The sequence below is a fragment of the Rutidosis leptorrhynchoides genome, chromosome 4 (assembly GCF_046630445.1).
Source record: "Rutidosis leptorrhynchoides isolate AG116_Rl617_1_P2 chromosome 4, CSIRO_AGI_Rlap_v1, whole genome shotgun sequence".
In the NCBI taxonomy this organism is placed as follows: Eukaryota; Viridiplantae; Streptophyta; class Magnoliopsida; order Asterales; family Asteraceae; genus Rutidosis; species Rutidosis leptorrhynchoides.
This window is the reverse complement of record NC_092336.1, coordinates 230332628-230358559: the sequence shown is the minus strand read 5'-3', so window position 1 is coordinate 230358559 and position 25932 is coordinate 230332628. Positions and strand designations below refer to the sequence as shown.

The window sequence follows — 25932 nt, the reverse complement described above, 5'->3', positions numbered from 1 at the left end:
CTTGATATTTTAAATACAATTATAAATTAAATCAACCCAACTATTGCCTTTACATAATTTGATATTCCGGATAAAGTGGTGTCTAGAATAAACCGGTTGGACTTGGTTGTTGGATTTTCCGAACAGTCACCAATTTATTGGGACCAAAAGGATACTGCCTCTCCACACAAGGTGTATCTGGAGACTAGTCGTGGATACTAAATTGTGTACCAATCTTAATTACTAAATTATCTGAATAAGCTCCGTTTCAAATTCGAAAGCTCAAGGAATGACCCTAGGTTATATTTTCCCTTGCTAACCCCTATGAATGAATAATAGATTTAGGCCCAGCAAAATATAAATTTAAAACTCCGTTGATAAGTTTGTATCGACACCTTGCGACCTAACGACACCGCATAAATAAACCATCCGATTCGGGCATATCATAGGTAGAGTTAATTTTTGGCGCCGCTGCCAGGGAGCGGTAGTACGATTTGGAGTCTGTTTAGATTAGTTAGTTTTTAAGAGACCCTTTTGACTGAGACTAGCTTTGTTAGAAGTTACTAGTTTACCGTAGGTAGGTTAGATAATATTATCTTAATCTAGATTAATTAAAAAGTTTAAAATGGATTTCCTTATTAGTGAACCTTTAGGATGGTTTAACCTACTTAGACCACTAAGAATTCTTTCGACACATTCTTTCTTCTATCCAATATCATACATTGTACCCATCCGAAGAGATCCACACTTACATGCCGATAGTTCGACGATGGCCACACACATCACTCTCGGTGACATCACTAAACCCTCGTTAGAAGGACGAGGAGGACCGATACTCTATCCAGATATTAACAGAGCATCTTTTGTGCTTAAGCATAACATCATATGACTCATTCAGAACTATTGCCAGTTCCACGACTTACCAAATGACGATCCCAACTCTTACTTAGATAGATTCCTCTTCTTATCCAACTCACATAAGCAAAATAGGGTTGAACAAGATGTAGTTCGTCTGTATCTATTCCCCTATTCCTTAACTCTTCATGCAAAAACCTTGGTTCGAGGGGTTAGAACTTGGAACCCAACTCTATCACCTCATGGGAGAAAATGGCCACAACTTTCTTAATCAAGTACTTCCCGCCATCAAAACAAATCAGACTTAGGAATGATATCGTAAACTTTCAACAAGCATACGATGAATCACTCTACAATGAATGGGAATGATTCAAACATTTGCTTCGAAGATGCCGAAGCACCGTCTTGAGAGCTCTGTTCAAATATTGACCTTATACAAAGGTCTGAATCGAAACAACAAGTCTACTCTTGATGCTATTTCTCAAGGTAACTTCATGAACTGCACTGCTGACGAGGCCTGGAGATTGATCGAGGAGATGACTATGCACCATCACGATTGGAACAAGGAAGAGCGCATTTCATCAGCAATATCGCTTTTCGGCTCCGATCCTATCAAAAATAAAACCATCAAATTTATCTCAGACCAAATAGAAACCCCCATCTTAATCACTAAATTATCTGAATAAGCTTCGTTTCAAATTTGACCGCTCAAGGAACGACCCTAGGTCATATTTGCCCTTGCTAACCTATGGGAAGGAATACTAGATTTGGGCATAGCAAAATATAAATTTAAAACTTCGTTGATAAGTTCATATCGACACCTTGCAACCTAACGACACAGCATAAATAAACCATCTGATTCGGGCATATCAATGGCAATAGGTTTCCCATTGACGCCAACTACCTTCAAGTCCACCCATTTCCCTAAGGACCTTGATGAGGTCTCATTAAGGTTTGTGCTTCTCATATCCGCTTTAGATTTCCAGACTTGAGATGTATGTGATGGTTGTTTAAAGTAAATAGAAGATGATTTAAACTGATTATCTTTGGAAATCATAGGCGGCGATACACGAGGAGAAGTTGACCTACTTTTAAAAGGTCGTCTAGAAGAAAAATACAAAAATCTTATACTAGAATTTGAATAAAAGTCTACTTTCCTATGAGGTGCATGTAAGGTTTCTTAACATTGCATTTCCCTATGACCCAATTTACCACAGTTGAAATATGTTCGTGTCTCAGTATATCTACCTTGCGAGACTTGTCCAATCATGAAGTTTTGTCTAACAGGTGATCTTGGTTGTAAAGTCTTGGGAGATGTGGGTGAAATGGTCTGCCTAGGCCTTGGAGGAATATATTTGGGAAATTTATCATTACTAACACTCCGTGTAGGCATTGGTGTAGGGGACTTTTGAGAGTGACCACGCCTACGAATAGGTCTTTTCTCGACATTAGATGGCTTAGTCAATGGACTATTACCATTTCTGTCAGACCTTCTATTCAAGGGATTCTTAAAAATAGTAACCAGTCCTGTACTCGACATAGTAACCTTAGGAACCTGTTTCTGCCTAGACTCTCCCTCATCTTCTTCACTCTCGGAATCTGTCTGACTTTCCTCTACAATTCCCTCAACTAGCTCTGGTGTCTCAGAACTATCTACACCTTTCTTAATCTCATCAGGTTTCTTACTAACCTCAGTCTTAGATTCATTACTATCATGGGCCATTATCTCATCTTGACATGAACCTGACCGTCTGTTGATATAATCGTGATGAAACGGATGTGGGCAACTAAATCTTAAACCTTTCTGCTTTAGATTACCAACAAGGGAGTGGACAAAGAATTCAGTGACATAAGACATTTCTTGACAGGTTTCTAACTTAGCCTTTTATGTCTCATAACTAATCTTAAGAGATTCGTTGTCTCTCTTAACAGTCTCTAATTCATTCACATACATTATGATGGCCTTTTGATTATCTATGACTGTAGGCTTAAGATCAATAATTTGATTCTTAAGAGTCTTAACAATCTCACGTTACTCTTTCTCATTGTTCTTAATGATCATGTTTGTTTCATACAGGTTTCGAAGGTCATGATTTCTTTTTTTAAGATCGAAAATTTCCTTCTGTAAGTCTGTACAATTATCACAGATGAAGCTCTTTCCTTAAGTTTGTCTACAACCTGTCCTAAACTGGTGCAATCAGTACACGCTAAGGGTAGATTATGAAGCTTGGTAACCTCTTGTTCTAGACTAACATAGTTATCACAGAATGTAGAAAATTCAGTATGTACCTTTGTATTGTCGGAGGCATTGGCCATGAATACATAATTTCTCGTAGTTCTTTTAGCAATATTTTCAGAATATGACTCTGACTCAGACTCTGAGCTCGTACCATCAAACATAATCTCCAGTTTCTCCAAATTTGTACATGCCTCATCCATAGCTTTATCAAGAACCTTATCTTTTTGCTCTCTCTCCTCAACACCCGAACCAACATCACCCGTGAACCCTTCTACAACGTCTTTACTCCAATCATACTTTAACCTGAACTCCTCATCAGTAGAGGAAGAACTACTTTCATCTGTCCACACATCTCCATCATTATGCATAGCCCACTTGAATTTCTCCTCCATTTTTTTATTCACATACCCTCTTTGAATATACCTAGCCAATGTCATGCTTTCTCAATTCTACCTTCCATTTTGCACATATAGAACTTGCACTTATTAGTTTTACCAACACACCCAACTTTCTCTCATTCACGGATTTCTAACTCAATCTCATCTTCTGTCTTAAGCATCCTCACTACATTGGCCCTGAGAACATTAACATCTGACGTGCTAATTAACCAATCATACCCTTCAGCAGAATATGTTTTCGTATGTCCTTGTGTACCACTATCATTCGCCATCTTCTTAGATCCATCTGAAATTGTCATAGTGACTATGGATTTATTATCCTTGGATTTGTTATGAAATGGATTGTAGAATCCTTCTTTCTTTGGCTTTGAGCAAGTTCTTGCAAAGTGACCCAACTCATCACAATTGTAGCATTAAACCTTATTCATATCAAAACCAAACTTAGTATTCTTACCAACTCGAAGATTCTTTTGTCCAGTCTTCTTGAAATATCTCTTCTCCCTTATAATCACACTACTCATAGCACGAAGAATGTCCATCCTTTCTAACTCATCCTCATCTATTTGATGATAATCCTCGAATTCCATATGCTTACTGAAGATCTCATTTTTCATCATGTCATTGTATGAGTTAATGACCAATGCTACCAACGCCATATCTTGTTCAACAACCTCCAATGATCTGGTATGTAAGTTCTCAGTCTTCAACACCAGTGATTGTTTCTCATGAACAGGTGGAGATATGGATGTTTGATAGCTAACACTATGACTTGGATGATACTTATTTTTCTAGTGCATGACTTTTATTTGAAATAAAAGCAGTTTGCAGTGGTGCATGTGATTTAACACCATTTGAGGATTGCCCTTTGTAAAGACTTGGATGTTATATAGTCTCTAGTCTCTTCTTTTTATTGTTGTAATCCAACTACTTCTCCATCAACTTTGCTATAAAATAGTTAAGTGTCATAGTACATGCAACTGTACGTGATTCCAGAAGTTCCATAAATGCATCCTATTTTTCTGGAAGTTCATCTCAGACACAAGGTGTTGATAACGATTAACAGTATCTTCTAAACTCTAATGACCCAAAGCAGCAAAAATCTTCCATTCGGTCTTTAAAGCTTTACCATTCTTAGCTATATAAGATTCGTTACCATGAGCACTAGTTTCAATAGCATGCTAGATACTAGATGATGTTTGATTGCTATTAAACTGGTGATATATGTCTTTAGAAAGTCCCTGAATTATATTTGCATATGTCTTACATTCCAAAGCATAGTTTTCACGTTCTTCCAGTGACAGTTCATATGGCTTCTTAGGAGTACCATCAGCACCGTTAGGGGACACATACTCAGTAACAATATAGTTCCATAGTCTAGTGTCTATCCCATTTAAACAGATAATAAATCGTGATCTCCAGTTTGCATAATCATTAAGTGACTCTAACCTAGAAACTTTGTTTGCACTTCCAGATTCATTCTCGAAAAGTAAATGTTTCTGAATACTCGAGGATACGCCAACCAATGCGTGATCAGCTTCATCACTATTTAAAACTTCAGACATAGTCTCAAATTTAACTTAAATTAAATTATTTAAACAGTTCTCCAAGTTTGACACTTGGTCGATGGTCTTTGTCTAACGTTCGATGGTCTAGTATGATAACACTTTCGTATGATGAGAGACCCCCGATCGATGGACAACACTATCGAGCGATGGTGTTGGAAAAATGGTCGAGGGTCTCATGACAAACGCTCGAAGGTTGAGACAATTGGTCCTATGGTATGACAAACACTCCCTCGATGGATGGTAGACTATCGGATGTAAGTAATTGACTATCGGATGATGGACCAAAAACAGTCGGCGGATGATTGAAGACACTACGCAGAGGGTCAAGGACGGTGGGGCGATGGTAGTTCTTCAGCAATCTGTGCAAAAAAACTAGGGTTTTGTGGAAAACACGATTTAGATAAAATTTTGCAAACGAAAATCATAAAATTTTACGATGGCAACTTTTGTAAAACACCTAGAAACCTAATCAAGCCTAGAAACACAAGCAAAACACGTAAAGATTTCAACTTTTAATTGAAAACTTATTTTTGACAAAAATCCCAAATACAAACCTATAATTTTTACTCAGAAACATTTGGATCAACAACACTAACGCTCTGATACCACTTTGAAGGTGCTTGGATCTTAGATCAAACGTTTATACGTAATCTAGAGGTGGAATACACTAAATTGGTTTGATGTGAATACGTTTAACATTTTTGGGATCGGAGAAGCAAACCTCTAAGAGATTAGATCGATGCCGAATGTTGCTATACGGTTGGGGTAGGTTAGGGACGATTGCAGATGACAAAAGAGACGTCTAGAGTGATTAGGGAGTGTAACATCACAAAGTAACCTAACATCCTTATATATATTAATCTACAGTGACCATCGGGCGATGGTCTATGCCCATCGACCGATGGTCCTCGTCCCTTGTCCGATGGTGTCTTCCATAGGGAGATGGTCTGAACTACCAACCAACAGTTTAAATCACTTCCTAAGATTTTGGTTAACGGTGACATTAACAAGCTTGATAACTTTTAATTTCATTTGCAACATAGTTTTTGTAAAACATGGTTCAATATATAAATATTAGTCGTATTTGGAGACTTATTCGCATTTGGACCGATTGTGATTTTCAACCATGGGTCGTGGTGGAAGCTTTAGCAGTGGGTAGAAAATAGAAGAGTTTCGAGAGCTTCCAAAGATAGATTTTTAACTATTCTAGTTTACTCCTCGTGGAAGTTATGACGTTTTAGGAATAGTCTGTTATCTGCAATGCAAGATTTAAAGAAAATAGAGATTTGAATTTCATTTGTAATGTTTCTTTTTTTCAGCTTAAAAATAAAGGGTAGTAAAGTGATATTGCTCCATTTATACATATATTTATTTCCGACATCGATTTCCAACATCATCGTTTCGAGTATATTTGAAGACTTTTTGTTCTTCATTAAGTTAAAATGATGAGATTGTTTCTAGAGAGTTTTGAGGAGCATTGTGTTTGATTTTTAGCAAGATTTCAGCTTAAAAGCTAAGTTAACTTCAAATTTCAGCAAACAAGGTGGATCCGACAACTAATTTACGGTCAGGTTTCGCGGTTGCAAAGTATTTTTTCGTGGTTGCGAAGTATTTTTCACGGTTGCGAAATTCCAGAAACATACACTTCAGGTTTGCGAAGTATTTTTCGCGGTTGCAAAATCAGGAACACAAAACTTCACGGTTGCGAAGTTTTTCTCGCGATCACGAAGTATGAAGTACACAACATGTTAGAATTCTCGATATAAATATCATGTTTAATCAAATCATTGGGCAGTTTTTATTTTTACGAATTTTAGGAGTCTAAAGTGGTATTTTGGGGTTTTTCAAGATTGTTCTAAAGCTTTTAACACTTTGGTTTCAATTTTGGCCTAATCATTTGTTAACTCTTATTCTTTTATTTTGATTAATACAATGGTTGATTATTGTTTACCTGTGTGTTTGATTGCTCTTGATTGCTCTTTATATGATCATGAGTAGTTAAATTCTTAGAATTTACTTAGATGATTGACCCCTAGTGATGTATTGCTTATCTTTTGATTTTTTTTACAGTTGGTAAATAGCTTAGTTTATGACTGATTTAATAAACACTATTATTAAAGTTTACTAATTAGTTTTTATCGCATAAGGTGTTGATTATTTAACGATAGTTCAATGAATTAATGATCTTTACTAGATTCTTTGTGGCCACATAGTTTAGTCATCGATGAATTACATAAGGGACACCAAACTATAATTAGATGTTTGGCGGTTTAACTGTTGATTTGCGAAAATAATTGTGAGGTTATAAATGGATATTAAAATAACCCAAATCTGATCGTTTTTTTAAGTAGTTTGAAGTTAATTAATTGTGCGCTTAGTTTAATGATACATTATTATTTGAGTTGTGCGGTTTGAATCTATCACATAAGTATTTGAGTAATTATTGACAGTTAGTTTACGTAGATAATTTATGCTTCAACACTCTAAGTAATCAAGGAAATTATGTAATTACATGCGAGATACTAATGTAGCAGCATAATTGGTGATTGATTTGCGTTTTATTTTTACAGTTGTGTGGGTATGTGCGGGACACTAGCATTACCCTTGGTTTTACGACAATAGAACTTAATTAGGTCACACTTTTATTTTACCATCTCTAATTTAGGTGAGGGACACTAGCCTAGGTTATTATTGTGGTGAATTAACTAGTATCTCGGATTGTGACAGATTCTAGGTTAATTAGTTGTTAAGAAACTGTGAGAGTCGACAAATAATTACAGTGTCTCTACATTTAGTTGTTAAGAATCTGTGAGAGTCGACAAATAATTCCAATGTCTCTACAGTAATGGTATTCTTTTTCCTTCCAAATCCCTCTCTGACCTACTTACCGAGCTCTCATTAACCAATAGTCGCCATCCGGTACCAACGATAATAAACTCTCTAATTCCACAAAAAATTGGCATCTTTATCTGGCGTGCCAAACAAAATAAACTTCCCGTTAGAACTGAACTTGATAACCGGGGTATCGAATTAGACTCGACTAGGTGCCCGGTATGTGACGACGAAATTGAAACTCTTAACCACTCTCTTTTAACTTGAAAAGTAGCCTTAGACATTTGGGATAGAATTCGAAAATGGTGGAATTCAGATTCTCTAAACATATTAAACCTCTCAGATCTTTCAAACGGGTCAAACCCAAATCTCAAAACCTTTTCGGGGTCATCCTTATGGCAAGTAGTCGTGTGGGTTACAAGCTACTTAATTTATTTAGAAAAACCGAAAGATCATGTATTTGGCAATACTAGGCCATGTTGCCCGAAAATTGTCTCATAGATTCAAACAAAATGTTTTGAGTGGCTTTCTTCTCGATGAAAATCAAGGTTACTTAGAATGGCTAAAATGGTTGTCGATTCCAAAATCATTTGATGTCTGCCCTACAACTAAAGAAGAAATTGGTTAATCGACAGGGTTTTGCTCAAATCCTCAAACAACTCTTTGGATAGTGACAAAATGAGATAGTATCCGATTACTTTGTCGCTGGCATTTCAACACTGTATTTAGTGTATTACCTTGGCTTGTTACAAGTTTGTTGTTCCTGAAGAGTGAAGTTGAGCGATAAGAGATTTTCCCCTGATTTACCATGTTTATCGAGTAGATTTGTATAAATTTGCATGATGTATACTCTGCTTCTCCTGATTATATAGCTTCAGCCTTCTGTTATGGACTCCGTTGAGTCCCAATTCGATGTACTATATATATATATATATATATATATATATATATATATATATATATATATAGTAATTGAATCCTAGGATCATAAGTATGGTGTATTAAATACGGTTAACTCAATAAAATTTATCCATGCAATTTAATAGACTAGTAAAAAAGGTTAACAATTATTAAGGTAAAAAGTTAAAAAAAAACATATTTATTAAAAATGTCATAAATACATCTTAAGTAATTATTTATCAATATATATAAACCTTTCATCTTCTGAGTAACGTAAGTTACTTTTTTTAGCCTATAAATATGTCATTTCCATATCAATCATACACAAGAGTACACCATATTAGTACTGTTGTATTCTCAATTTTTTTAAGAAAGAAGAAGAAATGATATATAGAATATTATAGAATATATATATATATATATATATATATATATATATATATATATATATATATATATATATATATATATATATATATATATATATATGTACACATATTATTAAGTATAATATATGTATGTTTGTTTTTGTAGGTATCGAAAAAAATACCAATTCCAAAATATTGTAAACCGCAGACAAGGCAAGAAGAAACGTGGTTGACTCTATGTTGGATTGATTCGTCCAAATCTTCTCGTTTTAATGTTAATATTATGCTATTATAATTATTATATTGTATATTTGTATAACTTATATGATTAATCATTAAGATTATGATTATTATTATGATTATAATTCATAATTATAATTATGAATATGATTACGATTATTATTTTTATTTTTATTATATTTTAGTTATAATTCATATAACTATAATTATTATAGGTGTAACTTTTCTTATATATAGATAATATTTATTTTATTAATTGATATAAATAATTATTCATAATTATAATTATGAATATGATTACGATTATGATTAATAATAATAATAATAATAATAATAATAATAATTATTTTTATTTTTATTATCATTACTTTTCAGTTATAATCTATATAATTATGATTATTATAGGTGTAATGTTTGTTATTCATTTAAATATATAAATCATATTTATTTAATTAATTTTCATAAATAATTATACACACACACACACACACACACACACACACACACACATATATATATATATATATATATATATATATATATATATATATATATATATATATATACATAAATAATATATATACATTAATTTTCATAAATAATTATACATACATACATACATACATACACATATATATATATATATATATATATATATATATATATATATATATATATATATATATATATATATATATATATATATATATATATATATATATATATATATATTTGTTTCGGATTGTCGTTTTGAGTTTGCCTTCACATTGCAATCGGTCCCTCAACTTTGGCTCAATTTACACAACGATCCCCTCAAGTTTACAATTTTTCAGGGGTTGAAAGTGTAAATATATAATTTTATTAAAATAAAAGAAACTAATTCCACCCGAATTTTTAACGGGCCCTCTCTTCTCGCTCGATGCGAGTTAAATTTTTCCGAGGTCACCGTTCAACTCGAAATAATTTTACGAACACCACGCGACTAACTATACGCGAAACAGACATCATTAAAAAAACACTAAATATTTCGGGCTATATTTCATACATATACTATATACATACACGTACAACAAACAACCCAACCTATTAGATATATTAGGTACCAAACAACGTATATCCAAATTCGACTGCGCGTTGCGATATCTATCAATGTAGATATAAAAAATGAAAAGTTTGAAACTATTGTTTTATTTATGTCATAGCTTAATTTTAAATTTATGACAAAATTGTGATAAGGAAAATGAAAAGATTGAAACTAATCATATAATTTATGACATACTAGACTTTGAGAGCCCGTGCGTTGCACGGGTGGCTCTAATTAAAGTAATTATTAATACATAAGTTAATGATGACAATATCAAATGAAGATTGAAAATAAAACAGCATAGCAGCCAATAGTCTTATATTGATACTAAGGCTTAAGTATAAACTTGGTTGACGAAATATCCATGGATTCAGCAGAACCTTGCGTAGCCCTGATTGTCTCCAATCAACCTCAAATTTGTTGGATTCAACTCCAATGTAGAATACCTAAATCTACACATACATTAACAATGAATCATTTATACTTTGTATCAATTATCAATTATGATAAATGAAACAAACAACAAAATAAACATACCAAAAACCACAAATACCTTTACAACCAAACATACGTATCAATCAATTATAATAAATGAAACAAATAATAAAATTAACATACCAGTTAAGTAGTTAGGTGAAAAAAATTCAGGTGAATTGACATAGCGAATTAGTTATATCATTTCGTTAATGATATAGTATTTGTATTATTTGTGGTAAATCTAATGATCGTAAACGCTATGAATGAATACATTTTCAATGCAACAATCAATTGTTTAAAGTCGTCATTACCAAGTTTTCATTCTCTACTACTGCAATCCCAAACTTTTGCTTGAATTTTTGTTTGGTGCGGATTCCAATATTGTGACCCTGAAAGAAATATTGAAAATGAGTATAAGTGTGTCAACAATTCGACCTGCTGAAAATCTCAACAGTTGATAAGTCATCTATATGAGTATATAGTATTTCTTTTTATAACAACAAAATAATCTGCTCTATAGTCTGAATAACAATAATTATATTGTTCAATGATGAAAATTTTTTATACAATAGTAAAATAAGATCATCCTATAAACATGTAACAACACCGGAATTCCTAAATAACACATAACATTCACTATACTATCGATGGCAGTACATGTATTTACAAACATCTAGACATTATAGGCTTTAATAATTTTGTGATAATGTACAACAAAATAATAGAAAGTTACACTTAAAATGAGATAACTGGTAACTATAAACATTTAGAACTAAATTTTAGTTATTAAATGAACTTAGAAATTGATACAAAGATTCAGAAGTAAAATAACTATTGTACCTGAAATAACACTAATCAGATGTAGACATTGTTCAACAACATTTTGCAGTATAACAAAAAATAGACCAAACGGGTAAAATGAAGCACCAAAACACTTTACTTCTTTTAAGATTGAAACTGCCATTATGTGTTAGAATGTATATGTTGCATACCTTGGTTCAGTTAACCAATGTTAGTTGACTAACACAAAAATATGTGCATCCACATTCGTTCAAGGTTTTCTCATATACAAAGATAATATAAATATAAGTAATGATTAGGTTCGACACATTTTACATCTAAGTTGACTTATTTTTATTAAGTAGTATTGTACATTGTGCATATAGGTGAGTATATGTATAGTTTTTTTATACGTGTAAACAAAGATTGAGTTGATACTAACCTTTTTACCTTTTTTTTTTTTTACTTTGAAAAGGCACTGGGACTTTGTCCATTATTTATTTGTTTTCATTTAGATCGCCTTCAGAAAAAGAAGAATAAACAATAATGTTAGCAAACTGATTAGTATACAAATGTGAGGCACGATATCAGAAATGCAATCATATGGGCGACAAAAACTGTATTATTGTAGTGATGACCCATCAAAAATTAAGTGATTTAAGAGGTTTTCTATATTTGAAGATGGACGACTAATAGACCTAACTAAACAAATTAAATGAAATTAATCAATGGGGTCAATAGACATCACCCAAAATATGTTTTCCGACACATACAACCCTATTGAATTGCTTGTTTTTCCTATTTTACATACTTTGTGTATACTTTGACCGTTGGCAAAACAATGCAAACACACATATCAAATCCAAATATTTCAACTGAGTTTAAAATGCAATGTATTATATAAAAAAACAAATGATGAAACTTACATCAAATAAGGTGAGTATGTATGCACCAGCTGTTAATCACATGTACCTGCACCAAGTATGTAAAAGAAAAGACTTCCCATATTAGAGGTGGTAAAATGGGGATGTGTCAAATATATGATTTAAGGGAAAATAGTGAAAGTGTGAAACAAATTTTTTTTTACCCATATGACTATCATGAGGGTAAGAAGGTAATTTTGGTGACTCCACTTTCTCTAAGCTTTTAAGAGCCTGCCCATGAAGCATATCTAATGTCAGTTTAGTAGCTGATTTAGTTGATCCTAAATGTATTTATTTTGGGGTAGGTGTTTCGAGGTGTTGCAATATTTTTGTGGCTGTTTGAGTGGACTTAGTTGGAACAACAGCATAGGCTAAGTGTGAGGCTGAGTCATGCATGATGTCACAATCTGGTTCATAACCATTCATTAACAGTAGCTTCATTTAGGAAGAGTCTAGTTGTTGATTAGCAATGTAACCAAGCTCTTTTTTTTTATCTCTTTGTGATATGAGATAAGTTTTAAGTCGAGTTCCGCGTAGTGAGCCACCACTTCCTAAATCATCATTTAGTACCGAACTTCTACGTTTAAGAGCCTGAGACAACAATTAATTAGAGTTAGAAATAAACAAAGGTATAAATTGGCCCTAAAAAATGGTTGGTCTGAGTGATTTTTAATTAAACGGGTAAAATTTGTTAGAATAATATACTATACTAAAGGGGAAGCTGGTTGAATGGTTCAAATAGGTAGGATGTGTAACATGTGTTTAATGCACAGAACTACTTAAATAGCTTCATTAAGTGAGATCGTATTAATATGGATATCATTTATCATTATAATACAGCTATCGCTCATATATGCAACCTTAAATCTTTTCATAATGCTTAAAATGAATGAGAAGTGTTTGTACATTTGCGATTCCACACAACGTATCCAACCCGTTTGACCCGTCTTAAATTCAACATGTCACCCAACTCCATTGACCAGCCAACACATTAGAAACAAAGAAGCCATATTCTATGATGTATAAAATTTAAGACAAATATTCAAGAAATACCATTGTCCTCTCATGACCAAGAGCAGAATTAGACGTCAACGCTGCATCACGGCCATGATTTGACCCCGTCAACACTGCATCAAAACCTTATCTTGTTATTCAAAATATAAAACTAAATATAGTTAGAACCCTGTTACACATATAGTTATACAGTAATATTGTCACAAAATAATGTCGAGTCATTAAATAACCATATATATTCTAATATTCTATATGAATCGACATGTCACATACCAGTTTATGATGTTAAAGTCATGTTTTTTAAAAAAAAAAATGAATCGATAACCATCTGTAGATTGTACTTACTGTTTTATATACAAATTTATGAATCAATAATCATATACATATTGTACTTGATATTTTATATACAAATGTATTAATCTTCGAGAATCATATAAAATTTATAAATTTACTAATAAATATATATAGGTAATACCTGCCACAAATAATGAAACTTATGGCACATAGTTAATTGTGTAAAAGAAAATCAACATTTTTTACAGTCCAACTTAATTGCAGCTAATCATATATTCGTTCAAGCATTTATTCGAACAGTTGATATGCAAACACATTTTAACATTAAACTAATACATCCTTATTCCTCAAACATACGTTTGTAAAAATCAAATCAAAACATCTAAAATTAAAAAATAAACCAATAGCCATTGTAAGCAGATTGTTGCTTGTTTTTTCAATTAGTTATGCTTTATGCATAAGAAATTTAATATGATCAAAGTAATTCAGTCAAAAAAAAAATGTTAAATTCATTCAATTAAATTGCGTTAAAATACAATCCTCAATTTATCAATGTCATCCTTATGCAACTGGGTATTTTGATTAGCCTTGGAAATTCAATAACTGAAGTAAAAAAATTTAAAAACGAAGATTTTTGGTATACAGGACACAAAGGAATATTCAAAATAAAAAAGTATTACCTGATTTGAATTGAATCCTCGTTTGATCTAAGAAATAAAATCAAAAGCCTGATTGAAAATCCGTACGATAAATCAAGAACGTACCTCACAAAACTGAATCGTAGCGATATCCATTTTGTATTATAATATAAATCAAATAACTTTCAATCAGCAACCAAAAAATCAAGTAATTATTCAAACAGCAACTAATAAAAAACCCACGAATCCAGATCCTAAGTCGATTGCATAAAATTGAAGAAAACAAAAACCCTAATTTTGGGTCAGTTCTCAGTCGATTGAAATTGAAAGAAAGAGTGGATGAAAGAATACAAATCATTTACCTTTATAATCAAAGTTCCGGCGAATTTAAATAATTCAGAGATAATATACGAAATTTATACCGATTGGTGGAGAATAACGCAATAGATTCATTGGTGGTAGTGTCTTGTAAAGTTAAAGCGGCATTAGGGCATGATCATCGATGAAAATAATGTTGGGGTTTTTTCAGTTTCGAAGAAGAGAGAGAGAGGGTAATTGGTTATGTATCCTATCCTATCCTATCCTATTCGTAAATAAATACTGATAAATGAAGGAATTGGCATTTTTAAGATGACACGTGGCGAAATTTGAGCATTGTTAAAGTTAATTAATTCCACTAATCAGAGCTTAACATGTGGATTATCCTAATTAAGGAGTGATTAGTTGAGTGACACATGGAGTAATCCTTGTGCTTTATATGATGTAATAGATAGATAGATAAATTTTCTTTTTTTATGAATGAATGTTTATAACTAAATTTAAATTAAGGAAAATAAAAAAGATAACAATTATTGAAAAGTTTATAACGTTTATTACTCTTGGTGGTGTTACATATCTTTATTATAATAGTTAATAAATAATTGCTAATTTCATATCAATTGTTTTTCAATGTTATATCAATTGTTATTCAATGTTATGAACCTACAATTTTATTTTATTAATAAGTTTTATATTGTGTGGTGTAGTAATGCGTAACTGTTCATTTTTATATTTAGAATTTTTTTATGTACTCCAATTATTATATAATTAGTTATTGTCACATATGAAATCATAAAGAGAGACCTTCAAAAATTTAATGGTAAAATGGAAAGGTAATATATGTATATTATAGATCGTACTACAATATGTATGTTTTATGATGTATTTTGGTAACATTTGTTAACTCATTTGACCACCTTTAGTAAACTTTTGTTTATATATAGTTTCATCATATGTTAGTTCATATGACCCGAATGTGCAAATTTGTATAGTGGCAAACAAAACATATGCACAAAATCCTACTTGACCACTTGCATAATGGGACCAACATCAACTTTTATTTCAAGGTTAATATGTTTCAACCAACTCCCGCCATGACGCTAACCATTCGGAACACGAATTTTAAAATAGTGAAATTTGAGAAAATTCGTGTAATGCACGGGCATTACCTTCTAGTTATTATTAATAAATAAGTTTGTTGATCTTTTAAAAGCAAATTTAATCATATTATGTTTGAAGCGCTATCCTCGTTTATATACTATCTAAAAGAATCAACTTTCGTAAAAGAACCAACCCTTCAAGTTTACCAAAAGATGTCGAAAAAATGCTTTTTTACAAAAAAATCAACTACCTTTTTTTTTCCTCAACGATAAAAGAGGCAACTTTCATAAAAGGAACAACCCTTCAATGCTACCAAAAGATATCGAAAAACTTTCTTTTTTACAAAATAGATCAACTAACTTTGAAAAATAAAAATAAATAAATAAATATATACATATATATATATATATATATATATATATATATATATATATATATATATATATATATATATATATATATATATATATATATATATATATATATATATATATATATATGTGTGTGTGTGTGTGTGTGTGTGTGTTTCTTTTTAGCACTGTTGTAAACAGCGTACGTTGCGTCCGTTGCGACGCCCGTTGAGACGTTTTGGTGACTAAACCGTTTCGACCCGTCCCGTTTTTTTATAAGCCGGTCAACGTTTAAAACTCAGGTCAAATGCAGAAAAATTGAGTCAACGCCGGTCAAAAGTCAGAAATTCTATTAAAATCGGTCATAAATCGGTCAAATCAATCAAAATTGATTTAGTTTAGTATTCTATTTTGTATTATATTAACGCTAATAGCAGTTTTAGCTACACACTTGTCAACGAATGTTTTTTAGCTAAAATATGTGTAAATATATATTTATATATATATAAGTCAACATTAGTCAACATCCGTTTCGACCCCGTCTCGGCCCCGTTTTTTCCGTTGCAACGTTTTGAGGTCGCTACCATTTCGACCCCGTCTCGCGTTTTTTCAACCTTGCTTTTAAGACACTACCAGATCAGATACACACACAATTTTTTCACGAAAATAAATATGTTCAATCCTGAAACTTGAACTCACACTGTTTCGCAGAGGATTATTACTTTGATAATGTGAGATCAATGCATTTTTTTTTAATTATAATTCACTATTGAATTTTGTAGTGATCCAATAAAATACCATCAAAATCAAAATCAAAATATGTCTTATTATTTGAAGATTAATTCAACGTCAAATATTTTTCCTTGATTTAGTAAAACTTGAACATTTATAATTTATAATAATTATAAGTATATGGTAAATATTAATTTGCATCCTTAATTTAAGTTAAAATTCAAGAGATATATTTCAGCCCTTGGATCATGTGATGAGCGGGACAATCACATGTGATTAGCAGTCCTTAGATTAATATAATCACATGTAATTATCAAATTACTCTTCCTTTATTTTTGTGTTTTAATCTTGATCGTTAATCACATGTGATCCAAGGCTGATAATCACATGTGATTGTCCCGCCCATCACATGATTCAAGGGATGCGATTTATCTCTTGAATCTCAACTTAAATTAAGGATGCAAATGAATATATTTTATAAGTATACATATACATATAATATATAAATAAACACAAAATAAAAAAAACTTATCAATAATCCGGATTGACTTTTTACCAGCGTTGTTTGTAAAAGATTTTATTTCACATATAGTAGAATTTTATTTGGTTACTAATAATGAGTTGTTTTAGGTGTCTACCTATGGGAATTGAAGTAGTTTCATGTAAGACTATTCTTAACTATGATGTTATGTCATGGTATCAGTGACTGTCATATCAGTATTATATCAACACTTTCTTTCTATCACTAATCTACCACTAACTACTAACAACCATGACATACCACAACTTGGTCTCACTTTCAATATTTAATATTAAACTTAATTATTATTTATATAAAAATTATTATTATTATATTATTATATTTTTTTTTTTTTTGCAAGGCAAAGAAATATTTATTATTAAAATTGAAACATTACAACACCCTAAAAGCAATCGAGAGCATGCTTTTAGGACCTAAACTATCAACATAAGCTACCAACATACAAGATTTTTAACACTAAACAAAGAAACATTGACATCAACCATGATCATCGAACACTCCGGGATTTAAAAGCCACTGACTCCAAACAATATTTAGCCTCCGAGAACGCCTAGAAATCCAATCGCACGGCTTTATTTGAACTTCATTGAGAGCCATTGGTCCACTACCTTTCTTTTTTTGAAAAACTGTGAGATTCCGATTCCGCCAAATCATGTAACCGCAAACCCATTCTATAGCCTTCCACAATTTTGATCTTTTTTCGGGATGGTTAGAATCTAGACAACCTTGAAAAAGTTCACCCATGTTTGCATACAGGAGACGAGATAAATTCCACCACCTAAAAACTCGAAGCCATAAATCTTTTGCTAATGGGCAATGAATGAAGATGTGTTCCACCATTTCTACGTCATTGTCACATACGGGACATTTAACCGAATCCAAGTCAACCCCCCTTTTGTCAAGCTCAACTCTTACCGGAATTCTATTTTGTTTCACTCTCCATATGAGCACTATGATTTTTTTGGAAGAACATTAATTCGATCAGTGGAACTGGCCCCGGTGTTTGGATTAAGCAGTCTTTCATTAATCATTTTTGACATCATCGATACTGTGAAGATGCTATTCTGGAACAGTACACATGACCAAATATCTCGACTATCATCAGCAAATTTGAAATTGATCAGCAAGTTGGTGAGGGCCTGCAATTCGTTCGAGGTCCTGCCATTCGGGGTCCGTAACCAGTCCCATGATGGAGTAATATTACCATTCTGATCTTTTGAGCACCTTTCCATGATCAACGCTTCTTTCTTTCGGTCTAGATTGTATAGTCTACCAAATTTTTCCTTAAGAGTATAATTATCCATCCACTTGTCATGCCAAAAGAAACTATCATCACCTTTGCATATTATCTTCACAAACGAGTTAGTAAAATGGATGCCGAGATTTTCAATGATAATCCCGACTTTGCAAATATTTTTCCAAATTAACCCTTTTCCGGTCCCGAGGTTTATTTGATTTCCCAACCCTCCATCCCGCCCATAAAGACTTGTGATAACTTTTACCCAAAGTGAGTGTTGTTCGTTATGAAAACGCCACCACCACTTTGCCAATAGAGTTAGGTTTTTTGCTTTCAACGAACCAATGTTCAACCCCCCGCCCTAAAATGGAAGTAAAATGTTATCCCATTTCACCCACGAAAGTTTTTTATTATCCCTCGACCCGCCCCAAAAAAATAAACGACGCAAACCTTCGAGCTTGTTGATGACACATGATGGGGCACAAAATAGGGAGAAGGCGTAAAACGGGAGACTACTAAGAACTGATTTGATAAGGGTTAGTCGACCACCAAATGACATCAATTTTGCTTTCCAACTTTCGAGCCTTTTATGGAATTTTTTAATGTAAGGTTCCCAATCTCTAATATTATTCATCTTTCGTTCGATTGGAAGCCCTAAATACATGAACGGGGTAACTCCTACTTGGCAACCGAATCTACTAGCCATATTGTCTACCGTATTCGAGTGAACCCCTATCCTGAACAAACAACTTTTCGAGATATTTACTTTAAGCCCCCAGAATATCTCAAAACATTTAAGAACTTTGAAAACAATACTAATATTCTTTCTACTCCATTCACCAAATATCATGGTATCGTCGGCATATTGTAAGTGTGATATTAATACCCGATCCATTCCCACTTCTATTCCTTGAATTAAGTTCACTTGTAGGGCTTGTTTAATTAATGCATTCAATCCTTCCGTCACTATTATAAATAAGTATGGGGATAAAGGATCACCTTGACATACTCCCCTTCGAAGGATAAACTCCTCGGTTGGGGACCCATTGACGAGGACCGACACTGACGCCGATGATAAACATGAACTAATCCAATTACGCCACTTTGAACCAATCCCCATTCTTTCTAAGATTTTTGAAAGAAAATCACAATTGATACTATCAAATGCCTTTTCGAAATCGGCCTTAAAGATCATGAATTTTTCTTTTTTCCTTTTGACTTCATCTACTACTTCGTTTGCCACTAAAATTCCATCAAGAATGAACCTTCCTTTCAAAAAAGCACTTTGTTCCCCACTAATAACCTTATGAATCACCTTTTGAAGCCTTTTTGAGAGCAATTTAGCAATGATCTTATAAAAGCTACTAATTAGACTAATAGGGCGATATTCTTCGAGATTCATTGGTGAAGATTTCTTTGGTATCAAAGTCATGAAACTTGCATTACACTCCCGAGAGATCGATTCCTTAACCCAAAACCAGTCTACTGCTTTTTTCAGGTCATCCTTAATCAACCAATAGAACACTTTGTAGAACTTTCGATTAAATCCATCGGGGCCCGGGGCTTTAGATGGTTCACAGTCTTTTATTGCCTCCCAAATATCTTCCTCGGAAAAAACTGCTTCTAATCTTTCTGCTTCTTCCGATTCTATTCTGTTAAACTGAAGCATATTGAGTGATTCCCAATCCGGTTTCTCAGCATGTTTGATGTTGAACAGATTGCTGAAATAGCTATGTATCTCTTTTTTTATATCCGCAGGTTTTTCATTCCACACACCGTCTATATGGAGACCCCTAATACATGAGCTATTATACCTTCTTTTAATCAAGGCATGAGAGAACGAGGTGTTGTCTTCTCCTTCCGCATCCCACTTAGCCCGGGCTTTTTGCCTAAGCATCTCAGCCTTTTCTTGTTCCTTTTTTAACCATCTAACTCTCGAATCTAACCACTTCTTCTTCTCAGATTCTGTTATAGTACCATCGTCTGCTTTTCTTTCGAAATCACTGGTTTCTTTTTTCAAGTCCTCTATTTCTTGATCTAAGGATCCGTATTTACGTTTGTTCCATCCCCTTAAAGCCTCTTTCACGTTCTTGAGTTTATCCCGAAATTTGCAATCATCACGATTACATGTTACTTTTTTGTTCCACGCCTCTGTAATCACTTTCTCGGCCTCCTTTGAATCAAGCCATATATCAAATAGTTTAAATGGTTTGGGCCGAAAATCAACATTTGTATCTCTAATAACTATCGGACAATGATCTGAGGTACCTCGGTCTAAAGCTATAGCCGTAACATCGCCCCATGCATGAAGAAAATGATCATTGACTAGGAACTGATCTAATTTACTAAACTTCAATCCCTTATCATAGATCCTTGTGTACATTGTGTCCATCAATGGAATTTCGAATAATTGTGATTTTTCAATGAAGTTATTAAAACGTTTTGCTCGAATTTCAATGAACTGAGTATTCTTTATTTCCTCTTGTGATCTTACTTCATTGAAATCACCCCCGAGAATCCACTCAACATTCGGAAATTTTAGAAGATCTTCTAATGCATCGAACATTTTTTTTTTCTCTTCGTCTTTATGAGGTCCATATACGTTGATTATTATGGATTCATGTTCTTTACCTACCCACTTCCCCTTAATAGCTAAACAGTGTTGTTTCTCCACCGCATCATTAACCACGAAAACATTAGGATCCCAAATCATTAGCATACCACCGGATTTTCCAACTTTCGATTTTTGAACATACATGAAATCAGCCGATCCCCATATCTTTTCTACCCATTCGTTTTTCACTAACTTAAATTTAGTTTCCGGGATCATGATTATATCAGGGCGTTCTTGCAAACGCATCTTTTTAAACCAACCGACTCTACCTTTTCCTTTTTCACCCTCGAAACTACGAATGTTTAAACTAATTATCTTCATGAGAAAACCATAGGAAACAAATATGGAAATACTCTGGGATATTATTGGGTATCACCCCAATGAACTCCCAACCTTGCCCCGAACTCCTTTAAACCAACACTACTTGAGGTCGACTGCGAATTACCTGACGTTCTCTGTTTATCCTTTTGTGAAGTAGATTTAGATTTTTTCTTTGACATCTTTGGAGTTAATCTCGCCAGGTTTTTGAACTGCATAATCTTAGATCTACCAATGGGATTTTTTGAGGTGGTGTTTGGTGTGAATTTTTTCGACTTTGATTTTGGTAAAGGGACATAATTGGTGTGTGAGGTATTCACAGTTTGGTCGTGATGGGGTAGTTGGAGTTGTTCTGAATTTGGTCTTGGTGGTGTTTGTCACGTGTGGTTTGCTAAGTATGTTTCGGTTGGGGTATGTTTTGGTAAGGTAGGGGTGGCTTCGAAGGTTTTGGGGTATTTGGTTTGATTGAGATGTTGGGTAATGTATTTTCTTGTTGTTTTGGTTTGTGAATTTTTTCATTACTTGACAGGTTAGTTGACAGTAACAGGTTACATTTACGATTTGGGCTTAAAGGACTATTATTATTGTTAGAAGGGAATTGAGATGGTGTTGGGTTGTTTGGATCGATTTGGGTTTGATCAATTGGGCTTAAGATTTGGGCTACAACATGTGGACTTTAATCTTTATTAAATGGTGAAAGATAGTGGTGTGTAATGATAGGAGAGCATGATTCCGATATTGGTGATTTAGGCTCACAATTATTGGACTGCGTTGGGGTATAAGGGTGGGATTGGGTTTTGGGCTGAGGTGTTTTGGCTTCTTGTGTAACATCCCGTTTCTCATACTTGTCCTAAGGTACGTATTTGATCTTAAGAACGTTATACTTGGTCGTATATGTGATTAAATGATCTAAAGTTTTAGTTTGATGTGCACGAGATATTTATTTACACATGAGAATGTATACATGTACAAGTATACGCATAGTTTATGAAGGTATTAAGTCGAGTGAGACTTTGTGGTGAAGTCTAGGTGTATATATGAAGCAAGAATGGGGTGTGCGAGTCGTGTAAGCAATAATTGGAACAAGTTGGCGAAAATTGGACAATTGATGCCCATGGTCGCGCCGTGGAGGCTTGGGGTCGCGCCGCGGTATTGTACACGAAACAAGATCAGGTTCCATAATTAACAGCTCAAAAAACATGTAGAAAGCCGCGCCGCAGAGTACCTGGGTGGCGCCGCGACAATCCTGCAGGACTGATCCAATTTTCAGCATTTAAAAGGGGTAGGTCGAGAGTATTTTCACCTTTTCGCGTGTGGATCAGATTGTGGCCCTAAATCCCAGCCACATATCTCTTTTTCTCCATTACTTTTCCCTTTTCTTTCTCTCTTTTCTCTCAAAACATAAAACCTTCTTAGATTCAAAGTGAGATTTGAAGGTGAAGTTTTGTGATTCGATCTTTGGAGCAAGAAGGAAATTTGTTCTCCTCATTCTTAGCTATGATTTTATAGTTGTGGTAAGTGTTGATTCCGAGTTTCAACTTCTAGTTGACTTATGGCTAGTGAATTGGTTATGGGTTGTTTGTAAGACCCATTTTAGGGTTTAATGGGCGATTTTGGGGTGAATTTGATGAAGGGAACCCCTAAGGTTTGAAATCTAGGGTTTTGCCATGAGATTTGAAGTTGTAGGGTAATTTGTGTTGTCGAATCACTAGCACACTTAGGTGTTAGTGAAAGATTTGTTATTTGGGTCATGATAGACTTGAAATGGGGCAAATGGGTAAGTTTGACTTAGTGGGTTAAATTGGGTATGAAAATACCCTAACTTGTGTTAGTTGGTTTTATTAGACTTTAATCACTAGCTTTTAGTGATTAGTTGTGGACTTTGACCTCATTGGGTGATTCTAGTGCAAATGAGTCATAAATACCCTTTGGGGTCATAAATGCACTAGTGAGGCTAGTTGGTAAATAGTCCAACTTGTTATGTGTATTAATTGGGCATTAATTGTATTAGGTGACTTGCTTTGAAGGTTGAAAGTTTATTGTTGGAATCTCGCAAAGACGACAAGGTGAGTGGAATAATTATACGCGTATGTATATAACGTATTTATTTGTGTAGGATGGATATGTGTTGTCCATGCCGCCCATGAGTTAGTGATATATGTCGTTGTACACTAACAATTTTTATGAACGGATATGTGTTGCCGTTCCGCCCAAGAGTAGTGATATATGTCGTTGTACACTAACGGTCGTTATGAACGGATATGTGTTGTCGTTCCGCCCAAGGGTTAGTGATATATGTCGTTGTATACTAACGGTTGTTATGAACATCGATGGGAAATTCAAGTACCATTCCTTTGTACGATTGGTTAACCATGGTTGCGTGTTGTAGTGTAGCATATTATATTGTTCGTGTTATATGCTATTGTTATGCTAGCTTGTGTTATCGGAGGTTAGTCGCATTATACTTGAGATTGGTATGCTAATTATATAGCTAGCATGCATGTGTTAAATGTGTAAGTGATTGAAAGTAAGTAAATTATATATGTATGTGTATAATTATTGCATTCACTAAGCTTTAGCTTACCCTCTCGTTGTTTCTATTTTTAGATGCAGGCGCGGATCGTGACAAGGGTAAAGTTGTGGACTAGGCTTTCCCCAATTAGTGCCTTGTGGATGTGTGACGACCCGGAAATTTTCGACCAAATTTAAACTTTAATCTTTATATTATTCTGACACGATAAGCAAAGTTTGTTAAGTTAAATCTCAAGAATTTTAAACTGTGTTCATATATTCATTATAACTTCGACCAAATTCCGACGATTCACGAACCGTTATATATAAATAGATATGTATATGTATATATATATATTATAACTTGAGAATATTGATAAAGTATTAAACGTATAATACTTTACACGAACGTATTTGTTTCAATATGATTTTTGACGAAAAAAAATATATTAAATGATTGAATTATCAGAAACATTGAATTATGATTACAAGTCTCTGTTGAGAGGTCCACTATGATTTGAGAAAATCTATTCCTCTTAACGGTATTCAGAATAATTTGTAAAGCTATTTATAAATAAAAACAAAAAGTGTCATTTACGAGAGTTAGACAAAAGTTAGTGGAGAATTGGTTTCCATAATATTTTATTAATCTATTTTCAAACGTACAAAGACGTTTTCAGTTTAAAAAGAACTTTATTATTAAAATGTATATAACTTTTATAAATATCTAGAATCACTTTTGACAACTCATTACTTAACCAGTATAATAAATATAGCGATATTTATATTTTATTTCATTAAATATATATAACGATTTAAATTAATATTATATATATTTATACGTGTATTATACATACATAGTTTTTTATACTTTTACTATACTTTAACTTTACCTTTACTTTACTTCTACTTTACTTTAACTTTAATAATTCACTTTAATAATTCATACTTTAATAATTCACTTTAATAATTCATACTTTAATAATTCATACTTTAATAATTCACTTTAATAATTCATACTTTAATAATTCACTTTAATAATTCATACTTTAATAATTCACTTTTATAATTTAAAAATCTATTATAAATAGAATTCAATAGGTTTCATTATTTCATAGAAACTTGAAAATATATTTCTCTAAACTCTCTCAATTGATATATATATATATATATATATATATATATATTTGCTCTGTATTATTTCAAGATATTATTAGTATACATAAAATATTACGACGGAGTGCTGTCCGAGTGATTTCAAAATAGTTTATTTGAATGAGTCGAAGCTAAGGAAATTATGGGTTATAGCTATGGAGGTGATGGGTATGGTTCATGGGTATGCTTGTGAGGTCAATCTAGTGTTTATCATCTCCGTTGCGTCTACGTACTTTCCTGCAATATTGAATCTCAATATTGATACGTTCGTGAATCCGAGGCCAACCTTGCACTTATTAAATGACGTTATATGTATTTTTACTACGAAATACAGTATTGTGAGTTTCATTTACTCCCTTTTTACATATATTTTTGGGACTGAGAATACATGCGCAACTTTTATAAATGTTTTACGAAATAGGCACAAGTACCAAAACTAATTCTACGTGGGTTTAAACCAGAAATATAC

At 33.0% G+C, this 25932-nt stretch overlaps 1 protein-coding gene and 1 long non-coding RNA gene across 2 annotated transcripts; both read right to left on the bottom strand.

The window, feature by feature from the left end:
* Positions 1-10611: 10611 nt before the first annotated feature.
* LOC139843365 (uncharacterized) lies at positions 10612-15145 on the bottom strand. The gene is made up of 6 exons (XR_011757539.1): positions 13694-15145; positions 12805-13231; positions 12644-12689; positions 12160-12237; positions 11249-11326; positions 10612-10912 (listed from the first exon to the last, which is right to left on the bottom strand). It is a non-coding gene; the product is annotated as an uncharacterized lncRNA (long non-coding RNA).
* A 2855-nt stretch (positions 15146-18000) lies between these two features.
* Positions 18001-18468, bottom strand: LOC139841465 (uncharacterized). Its single transcript, XM_071831682.1, has 2 exons — positions 18111-18468; positions 18001-18059 (listed from the first exon to the last, which is right to left on the bottom strand). The coding sequence occupies exons 1-2, from the start codon at positions 18466-18468 to the stop codon at positions 18001-18003; spliced, it is 417 nt and encodes a 138-aa protein (XP_071687783.1).
* Positions 18469-25932: the final 7464 nt, after the last annotated feature.